Raw genomic sequence first — 25,893 nt, forward strand, 5'->3', positions numbered from 1 at the left:
TCTCTCTCTCTCTCTCTCTCTCTCTCTCTCTCTCTCTCTCTCTCTCTCTCTCTCTCTCTCTCTCTCTCTCTCTCTTGTTACACCCACCATACCATACCCCCATCACTTCCACCGTAAAAGCCTATAGATTCATCAGTAACCCTGACCCTGGATGATGAATGGCCCCAAACTTGACCAGCATTACCTGAAGCATCGTATACAAAATTAAGCTTGAAGTTAAGCTTCTTTCCCAAATCAGCTTACACTACCTGAAGCTGAAAGTTAAGCTGCTTTTCTCCTTAGACCTCGAGAGACAGATAAAGACGGGCTGTACAGTTCCTGAGCATACTGTGTGTAGCTATGAACAGGAGTGGCAGCAGAGGTCATAGTGTGCCTCTGTGGAGCAGCAACACAGGCCTACTGAGCCTCTGGCGAGGTAGCAACACAGGGTATAGTGTGCCTCTGGTGAGGTAGCAACACAGGGCCTAGTGTGCCTCTGGTGAGGTAGCAACGTAGGGCCTACTGTGCTTCTGGTGGAGCAACACAGGGCCTAGTGTGCCTCTGGTGGAGCAGCAACACAGGGCCTAGTGTGCCTCTGGTGAGGTAGCAACACAGGGCCTAGTGTGCCTCTGGTGAGGTAGCAACACAGGGCCTAGTGTGCCTCTGGTGGAGCAGCAACACAGGGCCTAGTGTGCCTCTGGTGAGGTAGCAACACAGGGCCTACCTTGCCTCTGGTGGAGCAGCAACACAGGGCCTACTGGGTCTCTGGTGGAGCAGCAACACAGGGCCTTGTGTGCCTCTGGTGAGGTAGCAACACAGGGCCTACTGTGCGTCTGGTGGAGCAGCAACACAGGGCCTACTGTACCTCCGGTGAGGTAGCAACACAGGGCCTACTGTGCCTCTGGTGAGGTAGCAACACAGGGCCTACTGTGCCTCTGGTGGAGCAGCAACACAGGGCCTACTATGCCTCTGGTGGAGCAGCAACACAGGGCCTACCGTGCCTCTGGTGGGGTAGCAACACGGGAGTCCGGAACATAACTGGCTGGCTGTAATGACTCCGGTAATGGGTTTAGGATGTCATGAAATATTTACCCTACTATTTACCCCAGGTTATACATACGTCTCTCACATGTGCTGCTAGGGGAGGCGCCCGCCTCCTCCTCCTCCTCTCGGAGCGGTGTTGCCATGTTCTCCGAGGAACTCGAGATAAAACAACAACCCTCTGTGTCTGAATACTTGATTCAGTGGCGTCCAAGAGTCGGAACCGACTGCCTGGTTTCATAACTAGAAATATAAACTTCAAAACGAAGGATAGAATACTCAACTCCCTCTTTACCACGCCCAGGTCAGACCTCATTTAGAATACGATATATAATTCTGGTCACCACGACACGATCCAGGACGAAGAAACACCGGAAAGAATACAGAAAAAAAAAAGGCCACAAAATGAATTGCCCTTCGAGAAAATATGTCTTATGAGGAACAAATCAGATCTGAATATATTCATCTTAAAAGAGGCAAAAAAAAACTACTCAGAGGAGATCTTATAAGAGTTTTCAGTCTAAAGAATTTCCATGAAATAACATACAGGAGAAATTTCCACATAAGACAGAGATTCATTGACCGGAAATAACGACATAAATTTGTTAGGGGTCAGGTGTTGTGGCGCCGGCGGGGCAAACGTGTTTCTTTCCTTTAACGTAAAGTTGTGGAACATTGGAATAAAATACCAGCAGATGTTGTTAATGCGAAGATGGATACAACCTCAAAAATCTTGTCTCGATAGATACTTGAATGATGTTTGTCATCAGATATACAGGCTCGTTGGAGATGGTTTATCACAGTATTTCTTTCTAACATAAAACATCAACTTTTTTTTCCCTTCCGTTTTAGATTTCAACCATTTTCCCTTGGGAATCCTGATCCAGAAATTGAATGGATTACTATTTCCATTTGAAGTTTAACTCTGTGCACATTCTTAGCTCTTCTCCTGCAAGAGGGACTGAGTGTGTGGAGAGGTGCCCTTTGCTTTACCATCTTGTTGTCTGTCTCAGACAGGATTTAGAGGTAAGGATAGTTTCTTCCCTGTTGAGGACATCCCTCGACATAGACCATCATCAGGTCTTCTGTTATCTGGATTTTCCCTGTACTGCTACCGTCCTCGAGCTGATAACCTCGTTACAGACCATCAGGTCTTCTGTTATCTAGCTTTCCTATGTACAATTACTGTACCCCATCGTATAAACTCTTCATAGACCATAAGGTCTTCTATCATTTCATTTTCCCATGTATGATTACTGTCCTCCAGCAGATAACCTTGTCACCAGACCATCGGGGTCTTTTGTTATCTGTCCCTCAACTGATAGACATGTCATGGACTCGCCAGGTCTTCTGTTATCTGGTTTGGCCACTTACTGTTATCCTGCGACCCAGGACGTCAGCCAGATGTCAGCAGGTCACTAGACGTTGTGGGTACCAGAGTAAATGGTAACCAGTTGTGGTTACCAGGGTAACTGGTAACCAGCATCTGTGACAGCACGCGTTAGGAAGGTGCATGATGGTATGGTAGTGTGTGTGTAAGTGTGTGTGTGTGTGTGTGTGTGTGTGTGTGTGTGTGTGACCAGGTAGAGAAGATATATCATGGTAATGTGTGTATCAGTACCACAGTAGTGAAGGTGTGTTGTGGTAGTGTATATGCAGGTACTATGGTAGTATTTGTGTAGGTACCATGACAGGGAAAGTGTATCCACGTAGTGTGTGTGTGTAGGTACCATGGTAGGGAAGATATATCATGGTAGTGTGAGTAGAGGAACCATGATAGGGAAGGTGTTTTATGGTAGGGAAGATGTATCATGGTAGTGTGATTAGATAGTATGGTAGGGAAGATGTATCATGGTGGTGTGATTGGAGGACACATTATAGGGAAGGTGTACAATGGTAGTGTGAGTGTTGGTATCATGGTAGGGAAGATATATCATGGTAGTGTGAGTGTTGGTACCATGGTAGGGAAGATATATCATGGTAGTGTGGGTGTTGGTACCATGGTAGGGAAGATATATCATGGTAGTGTGAGTGTAGTTACCATTATAGGGAAGATATTTAATGGTAGTGTGGGTGTTGGTACCATGGTAGGGAAGGTGTATCATGGTACTGTGCGTACGAGTACCATGTTAAAGGTAGTGCCATTGTACCTGCGTCCATTTGATATGTCAAAAATGATGATATCTTGATGAGTGTATGCCAGCGGGGTCAGAGGCCAGGGCCAGGAGGGGAATGATCCATGAGGTGTGGGTACCGACACGACCAGAGTAAAATCTGTGTTAGTGTTTCCTTAGAGTTCGAATCCCTTTGACAAGGCGAGAGAGAGAGACACTGACCCACCTCGTATCCAGTGAGTTCATTGTATGACTGGCGTCCAGAGCGTTCATGTGGCCTCAGGGCGTTCGTGTGTCCTAGTGTGCTTAACGCATAGGGTGTTCTCTCTCTCTCTCTCTCTCTCTCTCTCTCTCTCTCTCTCTCTCTCTCTCTCTCTCTCTCTCTCTCTCCAAATTACAGCATTTTTTTTTTAAAGATTACTCCTATGTCTTTAACTCTCTTTATTACCAATTTATTTTAGAGGGAGAGGGAACGGTTGACGTGGGAGGATGACAAGGCAGGTTAAAGGTGAAGGATGTGGTGGATATGGGGATGAGAGCCAGGGAGAGTGATGAATGAGGGAGCTTGTGAGAGTTTGTTAGAGAGAGAGAGAGAGAGAGAGAGAGAGGGAGCGGTTAGAAAACGGAGAAGAGTGAGGGGTGGGTAAAGTAATCGTAAGGCTCCCTTGATCACTGTTGCCTTTCACTGTCATTGGTGGGGTTAAAATTGCAATGCCATACATTGTGCACTGGTGCAGTGTTGATAGTAATGATCATGATGATAAGTGTCAGTTATAATGATGATACTATTATCACTAATCATACTTGTTCGCCTTTCCTCACCTCAGTGAGTTAGGAGGAGACGAATGACGGACTTCATTTGATCACGTTCATTCTCTAGCTGTCGTGTTTAATGCACCGAGACCAGACCTCCCTACCCATCCACAGCCATCCATTGCTACGTCTAACCCTAAGCCTCCCACCTACCCATACTGCACCTCCTTGCCTCGCTTGTGTTGACATTTACTCATAGCTTCTTCCCACTCACACATTCTTCCCAAATCTGGAGTATATATCTGGAGTCCAGAATCAGAGCCGTGTCGTCTGCAAACAGGCACTGATTTTCTTTCCAAGCTCCTCCCCCTCTCTTCTCTCTTCCTATCCCCAGCATATTGGAAACTTTGCTGTCCTTCACCACTCACTCTACAAGCAGACTAAACGGCCAAGGTGACAGCACACACCCTTGACTCAGACCCAACTACACCGGGAACCACTCCTCCTGCCCATACACTCCCTACTCTTCCGATGAAATTCTTCACTGCACGGAGTAGCTCTCTCTCTCCCCACACTGTATACTCCGTAGCACCGTCCACAAAGCTTCTCCTTCAGTCCTATCACATACTTTTTTTCCGGTTCTGTAAATGCCACTTGCAAACCCTTCAACTTTTCCAGATATTCCTCGCTCAGTCTCTTCAAAGCAAACGCTTGTGGTCCCAACATTTTCTACCCCTTCCTGAAGCCTTATTCTTCCTCCCCAGCCAGATGTTCTGTGCACACGTCACAGCCCTCTTGGTCACCAGTCTCCCACACACCTTACCAGGTTTCCTCAATACACTCGTGCCTCTGAAGATCAAACATTCACCTTTTTTCCCATCCACTTTCCTGTATACAGGGGCTTTATACATGCATTCTGCCAGTTCTCAGGCACCTCCCCTTGGCCAATCCAGACGTCGAACAACCCGATAAACCAAAATAGAAGCACCGTCACTCCTTCTCTTGAGGCACCCAGGCACACTCCCTCTGCCTCACAGTACTTCTTGCTACAGCGTCGTACCTCCGTAGTGAAGGGTTGTACCGTCGTGATGAAGAGAGTAATTGCACCTTGGCCATGGGACTCGATCCCATGCTTAGATGCGAATGAGGCAATGAGAACGAGGTTGCTGTATGTGTAGTGCAGTGTTGTTGAGGGGAATTGTATCTCTCACTCACTCCCTTTCTCTCCAAGTATCAGTAATGTTGTACCAAGCCTCCAATAGCGAGCAGGTGGCCGGTACTCCAATATCGTCCTCTGTTGTTAACGCCTTTATTGCTTTGCCTGTTTATCTAGTCGCCAGTTCGGGATATCCCCATGAGTGTGTAACGAGGTGAATTGATGGTTCATTTAAGGCCTCGATTATGGGTGTCTAGACGAGGGGGGGTCGTCCAGCTGTGTATGCGTTCGTGTTACACCGCAGGAATTACTTTAGTGTAATGACTTAGTTCCCCCCAGGGCTACGTGCTGTGGCCTGGGATGATTATAGACACTGGACACACTGGAAATGTATGGAATTATACGGATGGAATGAGAGGCAAGCTCAATTGCCTCCTTGTATTCATTGGATGGATACAAGCATAGTACATGATGGGTCTGTACTCATATATATATATATATATATATATATATATATATATATATATATATATATATATATATATATATTTCTTTCTTTTAAACTATCCGCCATTTCCCGCATTAGCGAGGTAGCGTTAAGAACAGAGGACTGGGCCTTTGTGGAATATCCTCACCTGGCCCCCCTCTGTTCCTTCTTTTAGAAAAAAAAAAACGAGAGGGGAGGATTTCCAGCCTCCCGCTCCCTTCCCTTTTAGTCGCCTTTTACGACACGCAGGGAATACGTGGGAAGTATTCTTCATCCCCTATCCCCAGGGATAATATATATATATATATATATATATATATATATATATATATATATATATATATATATATATATATATGGAAAGTAGAGTGATATATGACTTTTGTTACAGAGGGGGACGTTGACACACACGTTAATGGTGAGGTCAGTACCCATAGACATGTCCAGTCGAGTGACGTATACAAATCAAGTTACAGGGATGGGCTAATGCCCCATGTGTTGAGTACACACACACACACACACACACACACACACACACATATCACAGGTAGGGCCTGTATCATACAGTCGTGCAGTAAATACAGGCGTTACAGAGGTTGGCTGAGGACCTTATCTCTTCCAGCCAGTGTATAGAGCTGGACAACGTCTTCCTCCAATATTCCTGCCCTTGGACAACACACATTTCGCTGTTCATTCCTTCTCAAATACTTTATCTTGAAGGAAATGATACAAAACACGAAATCGTACATTTAAGGTTATGATTTATTCTTTTATTTTCTGTGTCTTCCATGTTTCCCCTCCGTTACTTGTAGTCCTTCATGGGTCTGGAATCCAGACGAGGACAGTAACCTCTCGTCTCTCCAGACATCTGAGCGACTGAGTCTAAAATGTGTGGCTGGCCGCCCCCTCCCGCACCAGACACAGTGGGTGGTGGCCACGACACACTGTGCGGGGGTCGCGGACATAAATTTCTCGTTCAATTCAGTCTGAGGGAAGCGTGTCTCCTCTCCCGCCCGCCGCTGGCTCGTACCTCCGAGGCGGGATGTGTCATCGGCGACGTAAATAAAGCAAGGATCGCCTTTAGGGGAGGGTCTGTACTGGGGAGGGTCCGCACTGGCGAGGATCCGTACTGGAGAGGGTCCGTACTGGAGAAGGTCCGTACTGGGGAGGGTCCGTACTGGGAAGACACCTAGCCACACCTACGTACATTACCTCAGGGCAGGACAGGTACATTACCCCGGGGCAAGACAGGTACATACATTACCCCGGGGGCAGGACAGGATATGGAATACTTTTTTTGACAATTGGGTATTCGAATCATTCGTCGTGTGTCCTGCAGCTTCCCCAGCGTGTGTACAGACAGACAGTACACAGTACCGCCTTTATGGTGCAGAAGATCTGTGTGTGAAGTTTGCTGGCGTTTACATTTAACGTTTAAGTAGAATTATTAGAAAATATCTTAAATGCATGGAACCTCTTTAACAAACTTTCAGTATATATATATGGAAAGAGGGGCAAGTATGAAGTCTGTTGGGGATAAGAGAGCTTGGGAAGTGAGTCAGTTGTTGTTCGCTGATGATACAGCGCTGGTGGCGGATTCATGTGAGAAACTGCAGAAGCTGGTGACTGAGTTTGGTAAAGTGTGTGGAAGAAGAAAGTTAAGAGTAAATGTGAATAAGAGCAAGGTTATTAGGTACAGTAGGGTTGAGGGTCAAGTCAATTGGGAGGTGAGTTTGAATGGAGAAAAACTGGAGGAAGTGAAGTGTTTTAGATATCTGGGAGTGGATCTGGCAGCGGATGGAAGCATGGAAGCGGAAGTGGATCATAGGGTGGGGGAGGGGGCGAAAATTCTGGGGGCCATGAAGAATGTGTGGAAGTCGAGAACATTATCTCGGAAAGCAAAAATGGGTATGTTTGAAGGAATAGTGGTTCCAACAATGTTGTATGGTTGCGAGGCGTGGGCTATGGATAGAGTTGTGCGCAGGAGGATGGATGTGCTGGAAATGAGATGTTTGAGGACAATGTGTGGTGTGAGGTGGTTTGATCGAGTGAGTAACGTAAGGGTAAGAGAGATGTGTGGAAATAAAAAGAGCGTGGTTGAGAGAGCAGAAGAGGATGTTTTGAAGTGGTTTGGGCACATGGAGAGAATGAGTGAGGAAAGATTGACCAAGAGGATATATGTGTCGGAGGTGGAGGGAGCAAGGAGAAGAGGGAGACCAAATTGGAGGTGGAAAGATGGAGTGAAAAAGATTTTGTGTGATCGGGGCCTGAACATGCAGGAGGGTGAAAGGAGGGCAAGGAATAGAGTGAATTGGAGCGATGTGGTATACCGGGGTTGACGTGCTGTCAGTGGATTGAATCAAGGCATGTGAAGCGTCTGGGGTAAACCATGGAAAGCTGTGTAGGTATGTATATTTGCGTGTGTGGACGTATGTATATACATGTGTATGGGGGGGGTTGGGCCATTTCTTTCGTCTGTTTCCTTGCGCTACCTCGCAAACGCGGGAGACAGCGACAAAGAAAAAAAAAAAAAAAAAATATATATATATATATATATATATATATATATATATATATATATATATATATATATATATATATATATATATATATATATGTGTGTGTGTATATATAAAAGTCTCGGTGTAGCGTACGTGGCAGATGGCAACATTGGCCGAGGGTAGAGACACACAGTGAGCAGCGGTGACGGGGGCGGGAGGGCCGCGGGGATGGACAGGCTTCGCTTGTGTCCTGTTCCTATGGCCATCTTCCTCCTCATCCTCTTGTCTTGGCTCTACACCTACATTATTTTCAGTCATCTTCTGCTCTGACTCTTCTTGTTTCTGGGCTGTTTCTTGGCTCCTTGCCTTGCGTTGTCTTCTCCAAGTTGCTCTCCCATGTTTCCTCTTTCCTCCTCATGTTCCTTTCCTTCGTCTCTCCCTTCTTCCCCTGTCTGAATTATTCGCATTTCTTCCCGTGATCTCGTCCGCTGGGGACGGGCCGTGACAAGGCAAGGGCCACCAGTGTCAGGTGCAGGAGATCTGGCGAACCTAATGCTAGCTAGCCCACCTCCACCCAGCGACCAAAGTCGCCAGCCCGCACAAGCAATCCTACGGACTTGCCAAGCCATATTTCATTACCCCGGCTGACCCAGCCACCACAGTCCATGCTTAGGTCCACACACACACACACACACACACACACACACACACACACACACACACAGGCTTGTGCGTGAGCTCGTTACTGACCATGAGTAAGCACGGGTCCACCCTGGGTCGGACTCTCATGGGTTCGAATACTGGGCGTGGCATTCGGCCTACATCCAACCCAGGTGTTCATCCTCCTCACGGAGCTGGTCGATAATAATGGCCTGGTTTAGCCTGGTGTGTGTGTATGTGTGTGTTTGTGTGTGTGTGTGTGTGTGTGTGTGTGTGTGTGTATGTGTGTGTGTGTGTGTGTGTGTGTGTGTGTGTGTGTGTGTACACATGAGTGACGAAATGGTTTATATTTACAAGCGTTACACACGAACAGTGTGTACACATAACATTAAAGAAATGGTATATATTTACAAGGGTAACACACGAACAGTAATCAAGTTGTAATAACACATGTTGTTGTTGTGGTCTTGATGAGTCGTCATATGTATGACAACAATGTTAGTGAGTGTGGGTGTTGTGATGGTCGGGTTGTGGTGTTGTTATAGTAGCAGTCGGACTGGATGGCTGGCGTGGTATAACAAGCCACCAGCAGATCACAAGCTCATGTTGTCACAGAAAACTTGTATTTCTTCTTTACGGGAACGAAGACGATATTGTTCTTAATTCCTCTCTCTATCTCCTTTTAAGCGACTGTTATAAGAACAACCTTAATAGATAATGTGCAAATGGATGATAATGATAATAATAATAGTAATGATAATAATAATAATAATAATTATAATAATGATAATCTTATCGCTTGTAATTGATATGGTTCTAAACATCTTATGTAGATGGAAGAAACATGTTATGTAGATGGAAGGAAACATCTTATGTAGATGGAAGGAAACATGATGTGGAGATAGAAGGAAACATGTAGATGGAAGGAAACATGTTATGTAGACAGAAGGAAACATGTAGATGGAAGGAAACATCTTATGTAGATGGAAGGGTAGGAGAGCCAAAAGTATTCATTGTGTTATAAGTTTCTTATCTTTGTCATCGTGTGTTTCTAGTTTATAATTTTCACTCGTGCAGTACATGAGGGTTTGAATATGTCAGACACGACGGACGGGTAACAGGCACAGGGTATAAATACCACCCTTCGCTCTGTACTTTTGACAAGTAACTGTCAACACGCAAGACTCTCAAGAGTTGTCAAGTAGTCAAATGTTGACGTTGGTGTCCGAAGACGGAGATGTGGCCGAGTGGTGGTAGTTTCCTGATTTATTTTTCCCCTCCACAGTGATGCAGAGAGAAGGATTGGCCATGGGTGGCACCTTCCCCCTGATTTATAGTGACGCAGGGAGAAGGATTTCCATGCTAAGACTAGGAGAAGTATCGCCCTGTTGCCCCTGTGGAGTTTCCTGATTTTGTATGTGGATATGGGATGAAGAAAATTGCTGTGTGAGAGTCCTCGATTTTTCTAGGGCAATTGTGTTGTGTGTGTCAGGGTGTACATGGAGGTGAAGGAAGACTGGTTCTCACTTTCACATGGTCGCTCGGTAATTAATTAGTTATGAGAGACACATCAGTGGTTACTCAGTTCCACTAATGGTCACTCACTCCGTGTTACTCACCTTTGGACACTCATGTGATGACTCAGTTCCTGTTATTCATTGTTTCTCACACTCCCCTTCTTGTAACTCATAGTAGGCCTTTCACACTACTCGTAACTTTCCCCACCAGTTACTCACTGTTGGTTACAGTTATTCATTATACTTTATTCACTTCATGTTTCATCGTTACTCATTATGAGTTACTGCAGGTCGGTGTAGCCGTAGGTCACATGCACCAAGTCACTCATTGCCGTAACTCACTCCCGGTCACTCACAAGTGTCCACTGTTATTGAAGCACCCGTCAAGAACAGAGGGTCACTATTCTCCCTCGGGGTCACATAGTACACTTCACAGTGACCTCAAGTCACAAATACCATTTCTTCCTCACAAGACTCTTTTACTTTTGTCCTCGGACATTACCCACTTGCTTCGCCTGTGCCTACCTCTCTCACCACTCTCATCCTCTCCCTGCCTCTCCCACCACTCTCATCCTCTCCCTGCACTCTCATCCTCTCCCTGGCTCTCCCAGGACTTTCATCCTCTCCCGTGCATCTGGACAGGTCGTCCTCAGGGAGGGTGAACACCCTCCACGTGCCTGGCCTCAGTCCGGCAATGTGTACCCTCGAGACCCACTCGGCCAGGAGAGCGTTGTGTGGGGCTGTCTCGTTTTAATGGCCGGGCAACGTCGCAACCCAAAAGGCGTCTTAGATTTCCTTTTGCCTCACGGTGTCATGGCACCGGTAGTGGCTCATGGCTTATGTACAGTTAATGGAAGAAATGACGCGTTGTATGCCACTTTAGAAGCTGAGGTCGGTGGGTTGGTTCTTCGTTGATACCGACACAATGGCAGGTTTTTATCAGGATTGAGGCCAAGGTAAGGGATGTCCTTCCTTAGAGGTTCAAGGATTTTCTTCTTCAATTTGCTCCCGTGGGTAAGGACCATCGTCTCTTTAAGGGAACCCAAGGGCGGGTGGGGGGGAAAAAATCACTGTAAGTGAGCGTCAAGTTGGAGACGACCTCCTGGTGGTTGTACGACGAGAAAATGTCTTCCTCACCTGCAGGGGTGTTTGTATGTGTGTGTGTAAGTGTTGATGCGGCATGAGGCAGCTGGTGGCGTGGCTGGTGAGGCAGGTGGCTCTCGCTGTACACAGAACCCCCCTCAGATGGCACCGCTGGGGATGGGACGGCCTCAAAGTAATGGCTGCCGGAGAGGAACTTTTCCTGTTCCCTGGGAATAATGTGACGTGTGTGTGTGTGTGAGCGAGTTGGTAGTCCCTCACCGTAAGGTCTGGTTCCTGTAAGCCAGAACTGCGTTCATGCTTATCTTTACACAATATATATATGTCCTCTTCTTGGCCATCTAATATACGTATAATTGAAGAGAGTATTTTGGATATTCTAGCTTTGAGTGAAACGGAGCTTCAGAGGAAGGGGGAACAGTGGTTTAGGAGTGTCTTAGGAGTAAATTCAGGGGTTAGTGTGAGGACCAGAGCTGCTCAAAGAGTTTTGGGAATGTGTGGAACAGTGTCAAAAAGTGAGCTCCAGACTGATATGGGTAGGAATTGAAGTAGGTTACGAGAGGTGGGTGATTATTAGTGCCTATACACCTAGAAACGAGAAGAGTAAGGAAGGGAGACAGATGATTCGGGAGGAGGTGGGTGAGTGTGTCAGTGTGATGCTAGCTGCTGGGTAATTTGAACCTAAGAGGGCGTAATTTGGCACTTGAGTGTGTAATTAAGGGACATTGAAAGTGATGAACAGCTTGTGGACCTGCGTGCTGAAAAAAGGACTGGTGACTGGGAATGCCTTGTTTGAAAAGAGGGACATAGATATGTATACATGGGTGATGATGGATAGCTAGCATTATTGCATTATGTCCTAATAGGTGAGCGTGCGAAGGAGAGACTCTTGGATGTGAATGTGCTGAGAAGGGCTGCTGGTGGAGGCCAGCCTGCCGAGTGTGGAGGCCAGCCTGCCGAAGTGTGGAGGCCAGCCTACCGTGGGTGGAGGCCAGGCCTGCTTAGGGTGGAGGCTAACCTGTCGAGGATCGGCCAGACGTGGAGATGAGGTGAGGGCATTGCATCTGTACGTGAGAAGGAACCGTATCCGTGCATGGGAGGGAACTATATATGTACGTGGAAAAGAATTATATTCCCGTGTGAGAGGGGACCTCATCTGTACGTGGTTTAACCACACGTGAGAATGAACATGAGCACGTGAGATTGGACTGTATTTGTCCGTGAGAAGGATCTATATCCGTTCGTGATAAAAAAAAAAATGTATTTGTACGTGACAAGGAACCGAATTCGTCCTGAAGAGAGATCTGCATCTCACATGTACTGAACCTCGCTGGCGATGATATTTGAGTGGCTCAACATCATCAGCGAACTCTAGAAATTGTTTACGTATCGTCTGTTATTTCGAAGTGAAAATCTGCGTCTCAGCCACAGCGGGGGAGGGAGTGGGACTGCGAAATGATAGTTCGTGGCGAAAAGTGAATGAAAACCATCTCTTTTAAAGGAGACGCGGAGGGGGAGTTGATTGATTTGAGGTGTGGTGTGGACGGAACGTGGGTGTAATCCCTGGAGACGAGAGAGGACTATTTTTTTTATATATATAGTATGTGAAGGTTGACAGACTTCAGGGCTTGGGATTAATGTAAGGGGAAGTCTGTAACGGCCTATTGTGAGTGTATCTGGGTGGAGAGTGTACTCATCTTAGGTGTAGCTGGGTGGGGGGTGTACTCATCATAGGTGTAGCTGGGTGGGGAGTGTACTCAGGTGTATCTGGGCGGAGAGTGTACTCATCGTAGGTGTATCTCATAGGGAAGTGGTCCATGAGTCCCTCTGACGGAGGAGAGTACTGTGTGGTTTGGGGCACCCGACAGTGTACAGAAGTGCATCATTACTGTATCCGACTACATAGTGGAGTGCCTCATGACTGTATCCCACTACATAGTGGAGTGCCTCATGACTGTATCCGACAATATGGTGGATTGCCTCATGACTGTATCCGACAGTGTAGACAAGTGTCTCATGAGCGTTGCCTGACGGAGTAGAAAGTGCCACAGCTGGGTCAGGGTGAGGACTCACTTCCTCACGAGTACTGACGACCACATTTTGCCAAAGGACACGTTGGCTAGCGCGTTGTGCTCCCCGCCAGACGATCCTGGAGTTACGAAGGACGAGTCGTGCGAGTTACTCATTGTCACCTGGTGTGTCCAGGTGAGGCAAAGAGACAAAACAGTCACTTCGGGTCACAGGAGTGAAACTCAACAGCCAGTGAAGAAATGCTGCTGGCTCGCTGTGCAGGCTCTCGCTCACCGACCCAGGACTGGTAGTCTACCGCCTTGGTCGGTGGCTACGAACCACCGACGAGAGAGAGAGAGAGAGAGAGAGAGAGAGAGAGAGAGAGAGAGAGAGAGAGAGAGAGAGAGAGAGAGAGAGAGAGAGAGTGGTTGAGTCCATTGTACGACAGACGAAGGAGAGGTAGGCCACGCCTTAGACGCCTGACCTTTGATCATTGGTGAGGTGAGAGTCCTGACGGAGAGAGAGAGAGAGAGAGAGAGAGAGAGAGAGAGAGAGAGAGAGAGAGAGAGAGAGAGCCGGCGAGGGGGGGATGGGTGGGCTGGGGGGTAGGTGAGAGTAAAGGGCTAGTGTGGTGAGTAGTGAGCCTTCCTGGGGAGAGGTGAGAGAGTAGAGGCCACTATAGCGAGCGAGTAGCGAGCCAGCCTTGGGAGAGTGTAGTGAGGGGGTTATGGGAGAAGGGAGAGTAAAGACGAAAAGATGAGTAGATATACATATGAATGGATAGGAGGATGGAAGCTTGCACGGATAGATAGATGAGAGAAGTGTTTTGAATAGATAGTAAAGATAGTTGGCCATGAGATAGATTGAAGGATAGGTTACTGGATGGATAGATGGAGTTGTATAGAGACTAATAGATAGTTTGATTCAAGGCATCATAGTTTTATAAATGATTTAACTCATCGTAAGCATAGTTTCCTTCGACGGGAGGGCGAAATTCCTTTACTCCACAAGATCAAAGTACCGTACCGAAGAGTTGTCGTACCTGGCAAGGGGAGAATAACGTACCCGAGAGTTGTCGTACCTTGCAAGGGGAGAATAACGTACCCGAGAGTTGTCGTACCTGGCAAGGTTAGAGTAACGTACCCGAGAGTCGTCGTACCTGGCAAGGGGAGAGTAATGTACCCGAGGGTTATCGTACCTCACCTGATCAAGCAATTTACATTATCGTAGCCAAGTTTCATGTCAGGCCAACACTTGCCTCTGTCCTCAGGTTACATTTTTTTTTTTACTTTTGAAACTTTGTAGATAATATTTTCGTATATGAACTTTAGTAGCTTTACATATTCTAGGTCATCCTAATAAACTAAAACTTTTATTTTTTTACCAAGAAACTTTACCAAAAAGGATATTGTATTATACACTAACTCAGAGTGATGGAACATAGAAAACTGTGTAGGAAAATATGGTGTATAGTGTATGTCTGTGTGGGAGCTGATGCCTCCCACACAGCACCATGTACGTGTCTGCCTCCCACACAGCACCATGTGCGTGTCTGCCTCCCACACAGCACCATGTACGTGTCTGCCTCCCACACAGCACCATGTACGTGTTTGTCTCTCACACAGCACCATGTACGTGTCTGCCCTCCCACACAGCACCATGTACGTGTCTGCCTCCCACACAGCACCATGTACGTGTCTGCCTCCCACACAGCACCATGTACGTGTCTGCCTCCCACACAGCACCGTGTACGGGTCTGCCTCCCACGCAGCACCATGTACGTGTCTGCCCTCCCACGCAGCACCATGTACGTGTCTGCCTCCCACACAGCACCATGTGCGTGTCTGCCCTCCCACACAGCACCATGTGCGTGTCTGCCCTCCCACACAGCACCATGGAGTAGCTCCGCCTGCTGTAGGATCGGAGTAGAATTTATGAAATGTTTTGCATCATCGGTAGGAAAGGGCAGACATGCATAGCAGACACATTCTGCACATGACACATGTGAATCATACACCTTTGGCTGCTACTGTCAAAGGATACTGTGGTAGACACACACACACACACACACACACACACACACGCACACACACATGCCATGTGTCAATGTTTCTTTTTCTTTTTTTTTAAGTAATTGTATTTGAAAAAGCTTTTGTTTTTTAAAAAGGCTTAACATTTACTGTTTGTATATCTTTCCCAAGAATATTGGAATGTTGACAGGCGTTTACTCTTGTTGAACACACACGCACACGGAGGCAGCTGGTACCCTCCCACACACTCACACACACACACACACACACGCACGCACGCACGCACGCACGCACGCACGCACGCACGCACGCACGCACGCACGCACACACATGCGTATATACATTTATGTATATACATACTTTTGTAAGTATTCTTGAAGAATACGTATCCAGTCAGCTGAGACATATATATATATATATATATATATATATATATATATATATATATATATATATATTCTTTCTTTCTTTCATACTATTCGCCATTTCCCGCGTTAGCAAGGTAGCGTTAAGAACAGAGGACTGGGCCTCTGAGGGAATGTCCTCACCTGGCCTCGTTCTCTGTTCCTTCTTTTGGTGTGTAGGTGTTTGTAGCTGTCATGGAGCAGTAAGATATTGGGAGGTGGTGGTTGGGGCATGTGGCACTGGAGGATTATCCAATGTGTGGATGTGTATATTCCCTGGTATGTCGGTATGCATGTGTGAATGTGGTGAATGCAAGAGTTTCTTCTTTTTTTTCTTTTAGTTTATTGATGCATTAATGTCGGCTGTCTGGATAAATCTGTCGATGTTGTGGTGTGTGTGTGTGTGTGTGTGTGTGTGTGTGTGTGTGTTTACGTGTGGACAGGATAGGTTACATGTTAATTATGTATCATGTGGTGTGTGTGTGTGTGTGTGTGTGTGTGTGTGTGTGTGTGTGTGTGTGTGTGTGTCCTGGCTGCCTTGGGTGTAGACCCAGGTCCTCATACACCTGCCAGGCTTCATGACTACCTAGAGAATGTCAGCCAGGCACCTGCCACACTTCCTGATTGCCACTTGATTAAACTAAAAAGGAAATGCATTGGGGATTATGGATAGATCTGGCGACGAGGTAAAGAGTAACAGCGAGAATAAGAGACGCTTGTAACCACATTTGTGACAACCAATTCACATGAACCAGCATTTTGAAGACGACCTTATGGATGCAGCGATTGCATGAGGGACAGTGATAGGAAACATCGTGAAGAGTGAGAAAAAGACGGTGAACAAAAACAGTATAATATACGAGATCCCGTGCAACGGATGCGAGAGAAATCACCACGGCGAGACTGGGCGGTGCCTACGGTGAGACATGTGACGTCGGACACCACCGCACGACTAGACGCTTTGGTGCATATGGACGGAGGAGAACCGCTTGCCGAGATGACCCCGGATGCGAAGGTTCTACATCAGGGAGTAAACACAAGGGCGGGAGAAGCATTTGGAAGCAGTCCATACTGACGTTGAGAGAAACAAACACCTTAGCGGAGCAGCTGAGGCGGAAACGGCTGCAGAAATTGTGCTCTGTGACGAGCCAGCTCGTGGCGGAGGAGCGCGAGTATTCGACCAGTCAGTCAGCCAGACTCTTCTCAGCGTCCTGTACTTTGATCCACCAGTTCTAGTCATAAGCTTTCTTTTACCAGCCAGGATGTGTCATTATTCTCCTGAAGAAGTCGATGTCGACCCTGGATGTGAGAGGCTGGCTGTCACGCTTCGTTGCTGCCTTTTACCTACCTAAAACATTCAACCAGGTACCTGCCAGACTTTTTGATCACTTAGAGACAGTCAGATAGACCCTAACCAGCTTTCATGGTTATCCAGTCAACCAGACATCTACCAGGTGTCATGGCTACTTACAGACAATCAACCAGACACCTACCAGATGTCATGGCTACTTACAGACAATCAACCAGACACCTACCAGATGTCATGGCTACTTACAGACAGTCAACCAGACCCCTACCAAGTGTCATGGCTACTTACAGACAATCACCCAGACACCTACTAAGTGTCATGGCTACTTACAGACAATCAACCAGACACCTACCAAGTGTCATGGCTACTTACAGACTATCAACCAGACACCTACCAGGTTTAATGGCTACTTTAAGACATTCAACCAGATACCTGCCAGGTTTCAGGAGGTACCCCACCAGACACCTGCGGAAGCAGCTCACCTAATCGGCCTTTGTCTTTCCTCCCACCAGGAGGGCAGGTCCTCCACCCCTAACACACACACACACACACACACACACACACACACACACACACACACACACACACACACACACACACACACACACACACACTATGCTGCAGGGAGAGTCGGGGAGAGGGGCCGAATTAGATTCCATGGACGTGAATGTATGCCATGATGACGCCCCCATCACATTTGCCTGTGTACCGAGGGAAGGGGGAACCCCGGAGGGACGAGGTCGTGCCAGCACCTGACACTGGTGACACCCAACCAACTGTGGCTTGGTCGATACGTGGGTGCAGGACATTACACTTTGACAGGGTGTTCACACCGGCGCGTCCTCTACTGCAGGAGGCATGTCCTGGGAACACGAGTGGAGCCAGCCACGATCGCTCACACAGGCAACACGACATGTGCAGTAGTCATCAGTGAGCCGATGGTGGTGTCATATTCCACACACACACACACACACACACACACACACACACACACCCGACGCTTGTTGCATCACCAGTCGGCCACACTGACGCCACAAGGATAAACATCCATTACCCATTGAGACTTTACCGCCACACCACACGCAGGATCTGCCACGACGGGGCGACTCACGCCGCTGGTGGGCGGTATTCTAAATGGGTTACGCTACCCACTACAGTAAATGTTGGCCTTAACCTTTGGCCGTATGTTAGGGCGCTGCCGTATTTTCCTAGCTGCGTTTTCATTTTGTTTTGAGATTCTGTCAAAACGCTTCACCGTACATTTAATCTCTCTTATTAAGGTATTATCTATTTTCCTGATGATGGAAAAAAAAAAACTTTCGATTTCAGGGGGAAAAGTATCGTCCATTTCCCATCATTTTTACCCGGGACGTCCCAAAGATAATTGGTTGTCCCAAATCCCCAACTGTGACGCTTATGAAACACGACAGTTTTTAGTGCAAGCGAGTGGCCGTTTTCTGTTGGATGTCCGTGGTATTATATGTCGGCACGTTCAATTCCCCGCCAGCTTCAGCCTGCCAGAGAGAGAGAGAGAGAGAGAGAGAGAGAGAGAGAGAGAGAGAGAGAGAGAGAGAGATTGCTTTAAACATCACCGTCAATAAATGAAAAAGAAATAAACAAAAAGAATAAAGGAATTCAAACATTAAGCCATACCTCCGCGACACTTCGTTACGACGGAACATTCGAGAGAACAGACAGATCTTCGTTGTAAATTCACACGTTCAAATCACTTCAGTTACCTAAGGATCTAAGTAACCCAGTCTATTACGACAGCGGAAAATGATCCTCACGGCTTACTGCTATCCCGGTGTGAGCCATGGAGAATAGGGTGTGTTTACGCGCGTGTGTGTGTGTGTGTGTGTGGCGTCGATCTTGCTGGTATTGTGATGTAAAGAGGGTCACGCGCGCGCGTGTGTGTGTGTGTGTGTGGCGTCGATCTTGCTGGTATTGTGATGTAAAGAGGGTCACGCGCGTGTGTGTGTGTGTGTGTGTGTGTGTGGCGTCGATCTTGCTGGTATTGTGATGTAAAGAGGGTCACGCGCGTGTGTGTGTGTGGCGTCGATCTTGCTGGTATTGTGATGTAAAGAGGGTCACGCGCGTGTGTGTGTGTGTGTGTGGCGTCGATCTTGCTGGTATTGTGATGTAAAGAGGGTCACGCGCGCGCGTGTGTGTGTGTGTGTGTGTGTGGCGTCGATCTTGCAGGTATTGTGATGTAAAGAGGGTCACGCGCGTGTGTGTGTGTGTGTGTGGCGTCGATCTTGCTGGTAATGTGATGTAAAGAGGGTCACGCGTGTGTGTGTGTGTGTGTGTGTGTGTGGCGTCGATCTTGCTGGTATTGTGATGTAAAGAGGGTCACGCGCGCGTGTGTGTGTGTGTGTGTGTGGCGTCGATCTTGCTGGTATTGTGATGTAAAGAGGGTCACGCGCGTGTGTGTGTGTGTGTGTGTGTGGCGTCGATCTTGCTGGTATTGTGATGTAAAGATGGTCACGCGCGTGTGTGTGTGTGTGTGTGTGTGTGGCGTCGATCTTGCTGGTATTGTGATGTAAAGAGGGTCACGCGCGTGTGTGTGTGTGTGTGTGTGTGGCGTCGATCTTGCTGGTATTGTGATGTAAAGAGGGTCACGCGCTGGTGGGTCGCAGGATTCATGAGCCGAGCGGTGAAGAGCGCGGTATTCCCATGTGGAGAATGTCCTCTGGTTTATGGCGGTGAGGTTAGGACCCCCCCAGTCCTGAGTGACTGTTACGTCCTGAGCCAAGCGCACTTGTGATGCCTCGCACCTGGCCCCAGGGTGAGTTACGAAGCTGCACCAGTCCTCCCTCCCTCCCTCCCTTCTTCCCTCCTCCTTCCCTCCCTCCCTCTCTTTTTCCCTCCTCCCTCCTCCTTCCCTCCCTCCATCCCTCCCTCCCTCTTTCCCTCCCTCCTTCCCTCCTTCCCCCACCCCTCCTTGCCCCTTGTCCACTATGAGTTACCAATCCCTCCCTTCTTGTGGTGAGGAGGGGCTACCCCCCTCCCTCCCCCCTCCCCCGGCTGGGATAAGCAAGGGGGGGGTAGGGTATTGAGTTACCTCCCTTACCACGTAGTTACCCCCATCCGTTAGCGGAAAGTTACCCCGCTTCCCTTTTCTTATTGATAGTATTACACCCCGCGCGAGCTAGGCTGGTGAGAGTGACTGATGGTGATGGTAACTGAGGTGGTGAGTGATGGTGAATGATGGTGATGTAAAGCTAACGGGTGAGTGATGGTAATAGAGGAAGATAGATAGATCGATCGATCGATGGATAGATATAGATAGATATAGTTAGATAGATGTAGATTGACTTAGGCAGAAAATTTTTGCTTTCAGACGAGTTTCACTAAACACTAAGGCATGTTTAGCATTGTGAGTTTGTTTGAGGCTTCTTCAAAATGTCAAACGCTTGTACACAATATACACAGCTTCTTGTGTCTTCCACATTTGCACCGCTTTCCACCACTCCACCTGTACCATGACTCTCACTCTTCCACACGAAAAATGCCTCCCACACGAACACGGCCTCCTACGCGAACACTGCCTCCCACACGAACACTGCCTCCCACACGAACATTGCCTCCCATGTGAACACTGCCTCCCACACGAACACTGCCTCCCACACGAACACTCCCTCCCACACGAAAACTCCCTCCCACACAAACACCCTCCCACACAAACACTCCCTCCCACACAAACACTCCCTCCCACACAAACACTCCCTCCTACGTAAATACTGCCTCCCACACAAACACTACCTCCCACGCTAGCATTACATCCCACTCCTCCTATACCAGCCCTCACTCTCACACCATGTCCGCTACACTCCTGCCTCCTTAACACGTCATCAAACCTTTACTGACCCCTTTATTGCGTGCTGCAGCTGACTGAAGTGCAGGGGGTAATTTGAGGTAAAAAGGTCAGAGTGTGTGTGTGTGTGTGTGTGTGTGTGTGTGAAGAGAATGTTTCCAGTGAAGCAGTTCCATTAGGATTATTAACATACAGTCGTCACACGTGCTTGTTTTGAGGTCTTACAGGATTCATAGGACGTGTGTGACAAGTGCATACGATAGTTGAGGATTCTGTGGCACCATAGATATACAAAGGGAGGGTAGTGGAGTGGCGAGCATTCCATACTTCAAGTATATGTTCGATCCCCCGGTGCTGGTAGACGACACGCAGCTGGTCCTCCCTCCTTTGATTGGCAGATATATGGGCACCAACCTGGTTTAGGGGTAAAGCAACACATCTGTGACGGGTTTGGCCAGCCACATAGTCCTCACTGCCAGGCCTAATGCACCTATCAGGGGGTGTTCTTGTGTGGGGACATGGTCTTCACTGACTGGCCTAGCTAGCCTGTCAGGTGTAGGTTCTTTTGAGAAATAGATCAGCCAAGCCAGTTGTGTGTGTACGTATGCTAACACAACACACACACACAACCCCGGGTGTATAGTGTAGGACCTTCCACATAACTGAACAGCATCACGGTGTGTGATGAATATGATATCCCGTACAGGAAGTGGCATCACTGTCGTAGTCATGACGCAATAGATCATTCATTTTACGTCATGGTTTGGGCAGGTGATCCTGGCACGGTGTGGCGAGGTCCCCCACCATGGTGGACGGTAGGGTTCGTCCTGTTTCAGCAAGACATCGCTTTTGGAAAACTTTGGCCAGTAGCAGAAGAGGCTTCTCTGACGTGGGGCGCAGAGGGAACAGATGAGTTTTTTTCGCACGTCTTGCAAAAGTGTTTAAGATAGTCCTAAGAAAACAATCGGTGATCGCTACGCGATCCTATTGGAAAAGCTACTACGGGTGTGGACCCCTTTGTCATCTATTATGAAGTAGGGAATGTGTGTGTGTGTGTGTGTGTGTGTGTGTGTGTGTGTGTGTGTATCATTCCCCAAGCCAACTGAGAGCACTACCAGGTGTGTATGTACTACGCTTTGTCTCATTTAGAATGACTTAAGTGGCCGCATATTTTTAGTCTCGTCGTAGTGGATTCCTGAGTGCAAACCACTCTCCCGACCTCACAGTTTTATTGTTGATGGTGTGGCCGCGCATATTCACCCACAGGAGCTAATGTCTCTTGCCTGTTCGCTGGTCTTCGCTAAGGCAGGTAACTAACCTCTGGTGTTCTGCTCCTCCGGCAGGAGTGTCGACGCAGCCCCTGTCGGAGGCCCTGACGGACGCTGGGAGGTTCGCCTACTGCGGCCTGGTCACCTCGGCGCTCTGCCACCTGTTCTCAGACTCCCCAGCCGACGCCGACAACTCCGCCGACACCGACTTCGCCTTCTCCACCCTCGCCAGGCTCGCCCGACACCTGGCCCTTCCACCACAGGTCAGGCCCACTTACTGTACTAGTAATAGTTGCAGAACTTATTAGTAGTAGTAGTAGCACTAGAAGTAGTGGTAGTATTATTAGCACTGGTAGTAGTAGTACTAATGATAGTAGTAGCAGTAGTATTAGCGCTGGTAGTAGTGGCACTAATGATAGTAGTAGTAGTAGTAGTAGTAATAGTGGTAGAAGTAATAGGAGTACTAGTACTAGTAGTATTGGTATTAGTATTAATAGTAGTAGTAGTATAAGTGTTGACGATCCTCACTTGCTACATCGTAGGGACGACTGTAAAGGGTTAGGTCCTCATGATGAAAAGGCTTGAGCCATCATCACACTGCTGAAGAGGAAGGGCGTCTCTGGCCCTCAGACACTGGGTGTTCCTAAGCCAGGTACGCAATTTATCGACCAACCCCAAAGGGAAGATAAACAGATGGGTGGACTGTGGACCGACTGCAATGCCCAGGACTTGAACCAATGCCTGGCCAGTCGTTGGAAGGGTCCATACATGCATCATGGTCGGTAAGGCTACACACCACACCACTTAAACCGAAGTGATGCAGATTGGACGGTAATTCGAAGTGCGTTTTCGATCTCCCTTTTTTTTTCACACTTGGTGTTACTTGAACACGCTTCCGGTCATGCGGTACTTTCCCTTCCTACAATGATACTAGAATGTTTTGTGGTGCAGAAAGGCCATTTGCTGTGGATATTTTTTTTTTTGCTCTGTTATTCTGTTTGAGATGTTCGCCAGGATCATTTGACATGTTCGGGTTTAGTGTTGATATGGAAAGGACTTCACGCCATCCTGTATTTTCTATGTCCAGCGGGAGGGGAGAGAGAGAGAGAGAGAGAGAGAGAGAGAGAGAGAGAGAGAGAGAGAGAGAGAGAGAGAGAGAGAGAGAGAAGTAGGATGAAAAAGAATGGACGGGACAGGGGTGGAAAGGGATGAGAGAGGTGAAAGGTCGGAAGATAGAGGTGAGAGGAGGGAAGGAAGAGGAGAGATGTGAGAAGGGAGGAGGCTGGATGAAGGGACAGAAGGGAGAGGTGAGAGGATGGGATGGAGAGTGTGAAAAGGAGGGAAGAGGGTTGAAGGGACACGAGGGAGTGTTGAGAGGAGGGGAGGGAGAGTGTGGGAGGAATTAAGAGGAGAGATGGGAGAAGGGAAGAGGGTGGATGAAGGGACAGAAGGGAGAGGTGAGAGGATGGGATGGAGAGTGTGAAAAGGAGGGAAGAGGGTTGAAGGGACACGAGGGAGTGTTGAGAGGAGGGATGGGAGCGTGTGGGAGGAAGGAAGGGAGAGGGTGAGGCAGGCACGGGAGAGTGTGTGAGGGGCAAGGCAGGAAGGAGACACAGCAGGTGATGCTTTCTGGTAATTACGTGTCTCTAAGATAATGGGTCGAGAATATTAGGTATAACGAGCCCGGGGTCACCTGACGGCCGGGGAGGAGGGAGGCCGGGGAGATGTGACGAGGGAGGAAAGGGAGGGAGGGAGGGAGGGCGTGTGGGTGGGAGAGGTCGTCTGGGAGAGGGCGTCACGCCCGCTGGCCTCCTTGTCCAGAGATTATCATGGGTGATGCTCTCTCTCTCTCTCTCTCTCTCTCTCTCTCTCTCTCTCTCTCTCTCTCTCTCTCTCTCTCTCTCTCTCTCTCTCTCTCTCTCTCTCTCTCCCGTTTGACTAGAAGAGGAAATGTGCGGGAGAGAGAGAGAGAGAGAAGGGGGAAGCAGGTAGCGCTATTTCGATGGAACGTGGCATAGATAGGGAGAGCTCAGGATGGAGATGGAGGGTAGAGTGGAGGGAAGGCGAGCTGTGTAAATGACAGGAAAAGACGGCGGGCAGGAAAAGACGTCACAGACCTGGGTAGCTGAAGATTTGACGGATGACGGCAGGACGGGTCTTCTGTCTTTCACAGCGGGCCAAGGGAAGGGAAGACGGGACGGTAGGACAATTCTTATGTCCCTCGTCACAGCAGCAGCAAGAGATCGTGCGATGAATGAAACCGTAAAAATCTAATGATAAGATCGTGGCGGTCGACGGTAGCATATCCATAGGGTAAAGGTAAATGAAAACGAGGGAAGAGATCTTGTGTGGAAGGAGAGGTGAGGAAATGAAGCCTGTTAGAGAGGAGTGGAGGAGGCAGGACGGTGTGGTGGAGAGATCAGTGATAAATGATACACACACACACACACACACACACACACGCCAACACATCTCGCGACATCCTCACAAGAAATACACCCAAGAGTTGATTTGGCCTCAGCAATCCCTCCCACCTCCTGCGGTGCCATACAGCCACTGGCCTGCTGGCTGAAGATGCCACAGCGGTCCCTCCCACCTCCTGTAGTACTACACAGCTACTGCTCCTCTTGCTGAGGAGGCCACAGCAGTCCCTCCCACCTCCTGTGGTGCCACACAGCTACTGCTCCTCTTGCTGAGGAGGCCACAGCAGTCCCTCCCACCTCCTGTGGTGCCACACAGCTACTGCTCCTCTGGCTGAGGAGGCCACAGCAGTCCCTCCCACCTCCTGTGGTGCCACACAACCACTGCCCCGCTGGCTGAGGAGACCACAGCAGTCCCTCCCACCTCCTGTGGTGCCACACAACCCCCACACCCTGCTGGCTGAGGAAGTCAGGGCGGTGTACAACTCTCAGGCACCAGAAGAGAGAGAGAGAGCAGGAGTGGGTAGGAACAAAAGTGACAGTCAAACACCAAAGAAAATCTTATTTTCAACCTGAATATAATTCTCTTCTGTTCACCAGTGTGGGGGCGTTTGTCTGGCTCAGGACACACCTGTATTACCTTAATATTCAAAGGTTAAAAAAGAAAAGTGAAGGTAAAGTCCTCGTGTGGGAGTTTTCGCTGGTCACTCTAAGTGATAACCCACGAAAACATACGATGCACTTTAGAAAATGAAATCTCTTTGTCACAAGTTGCAAAATACCAACAAAGATATCAGTATGTTTTCTTATCATCTGTTTTTTTCTTTCTTCTCGCATACCCGTTTCTTATTAGTGTTGAAAATTGAATGGAAAGGAATATGATGAATAGATTTGTTCTTTTGAGAAACCAGTGTGACGTCTCCAACCATCCAGGGTGTTCAGTTTGACACAAGTGGTCTCCGTCCATCTACCATATTGGTTCTGGTAATGATTCAGTGGACGTCTGATGAGATACACGCCGTGTAGGAGCAGAGGACAGACTGTTGATGATCATGATGATGAATGAAAGACGTACAACTACCGATAGTCTTACCTCATCGACCCCAGGCCCACTTATGGTCCGAGGGGGGAAGAGTGGGTGGGTTCGTTCATGGCTCTGCAGTAGCTGTAGTGGTGGTCCATTCATGGCCACTTATGGTACGTGGGGGAGGGTGGATTGTGTGTTGATATCTGCAGTGGGTGCTGTAGTGGTGGGCCATGTATCCCCCTTTATAGCACGGGGGGTTTTGTCCATGCTGCAGTGGTGGTGCCGTGGGCGAGCTGCCA

The 25,893-nt window shown here is 48.2% G+C and overlaps 1 protein-coding gene across 1 annotated transcript in view; it reads left to right on the plus strand.

Annotated features, from left to right (window-relative positions):
- LOC139753321 (transmembrane and coiled-coil domain-containing protein 4-like) overlaps positions 1-25,893 on the plus strand; it is a 196,434-nt gene that overhangs the window by 115,321 nt on the left and 55,220 nt on the right. Inside the window, exon 2 of the mRNA XM_071669640.1 lies at positions 22,223-22,410. Within this exon, the coding sequence (XP_071525741.1) occupies positions 22,223-22,410 (188 nt within the window). The remainder of the gene's footprint in view (positions 1-22,222; positions 22,411-25,893) is intronic.

This window comes from Panulirus ornatus, chromosome 14 (assembly GCF_036320965.1).
Source record: "Panulirus ornatus isolate Po-2019 chromosome 14, ASM3632096v1, whole genome shotgun sequence".
NCBI classification, from domain to species: domain Eukaryota; kingdom Metazoa; phylum Arthropoda; class Malacostraca; order Decapoda; family Palinuridae; genus Panulirus; species Panulirus ornatus.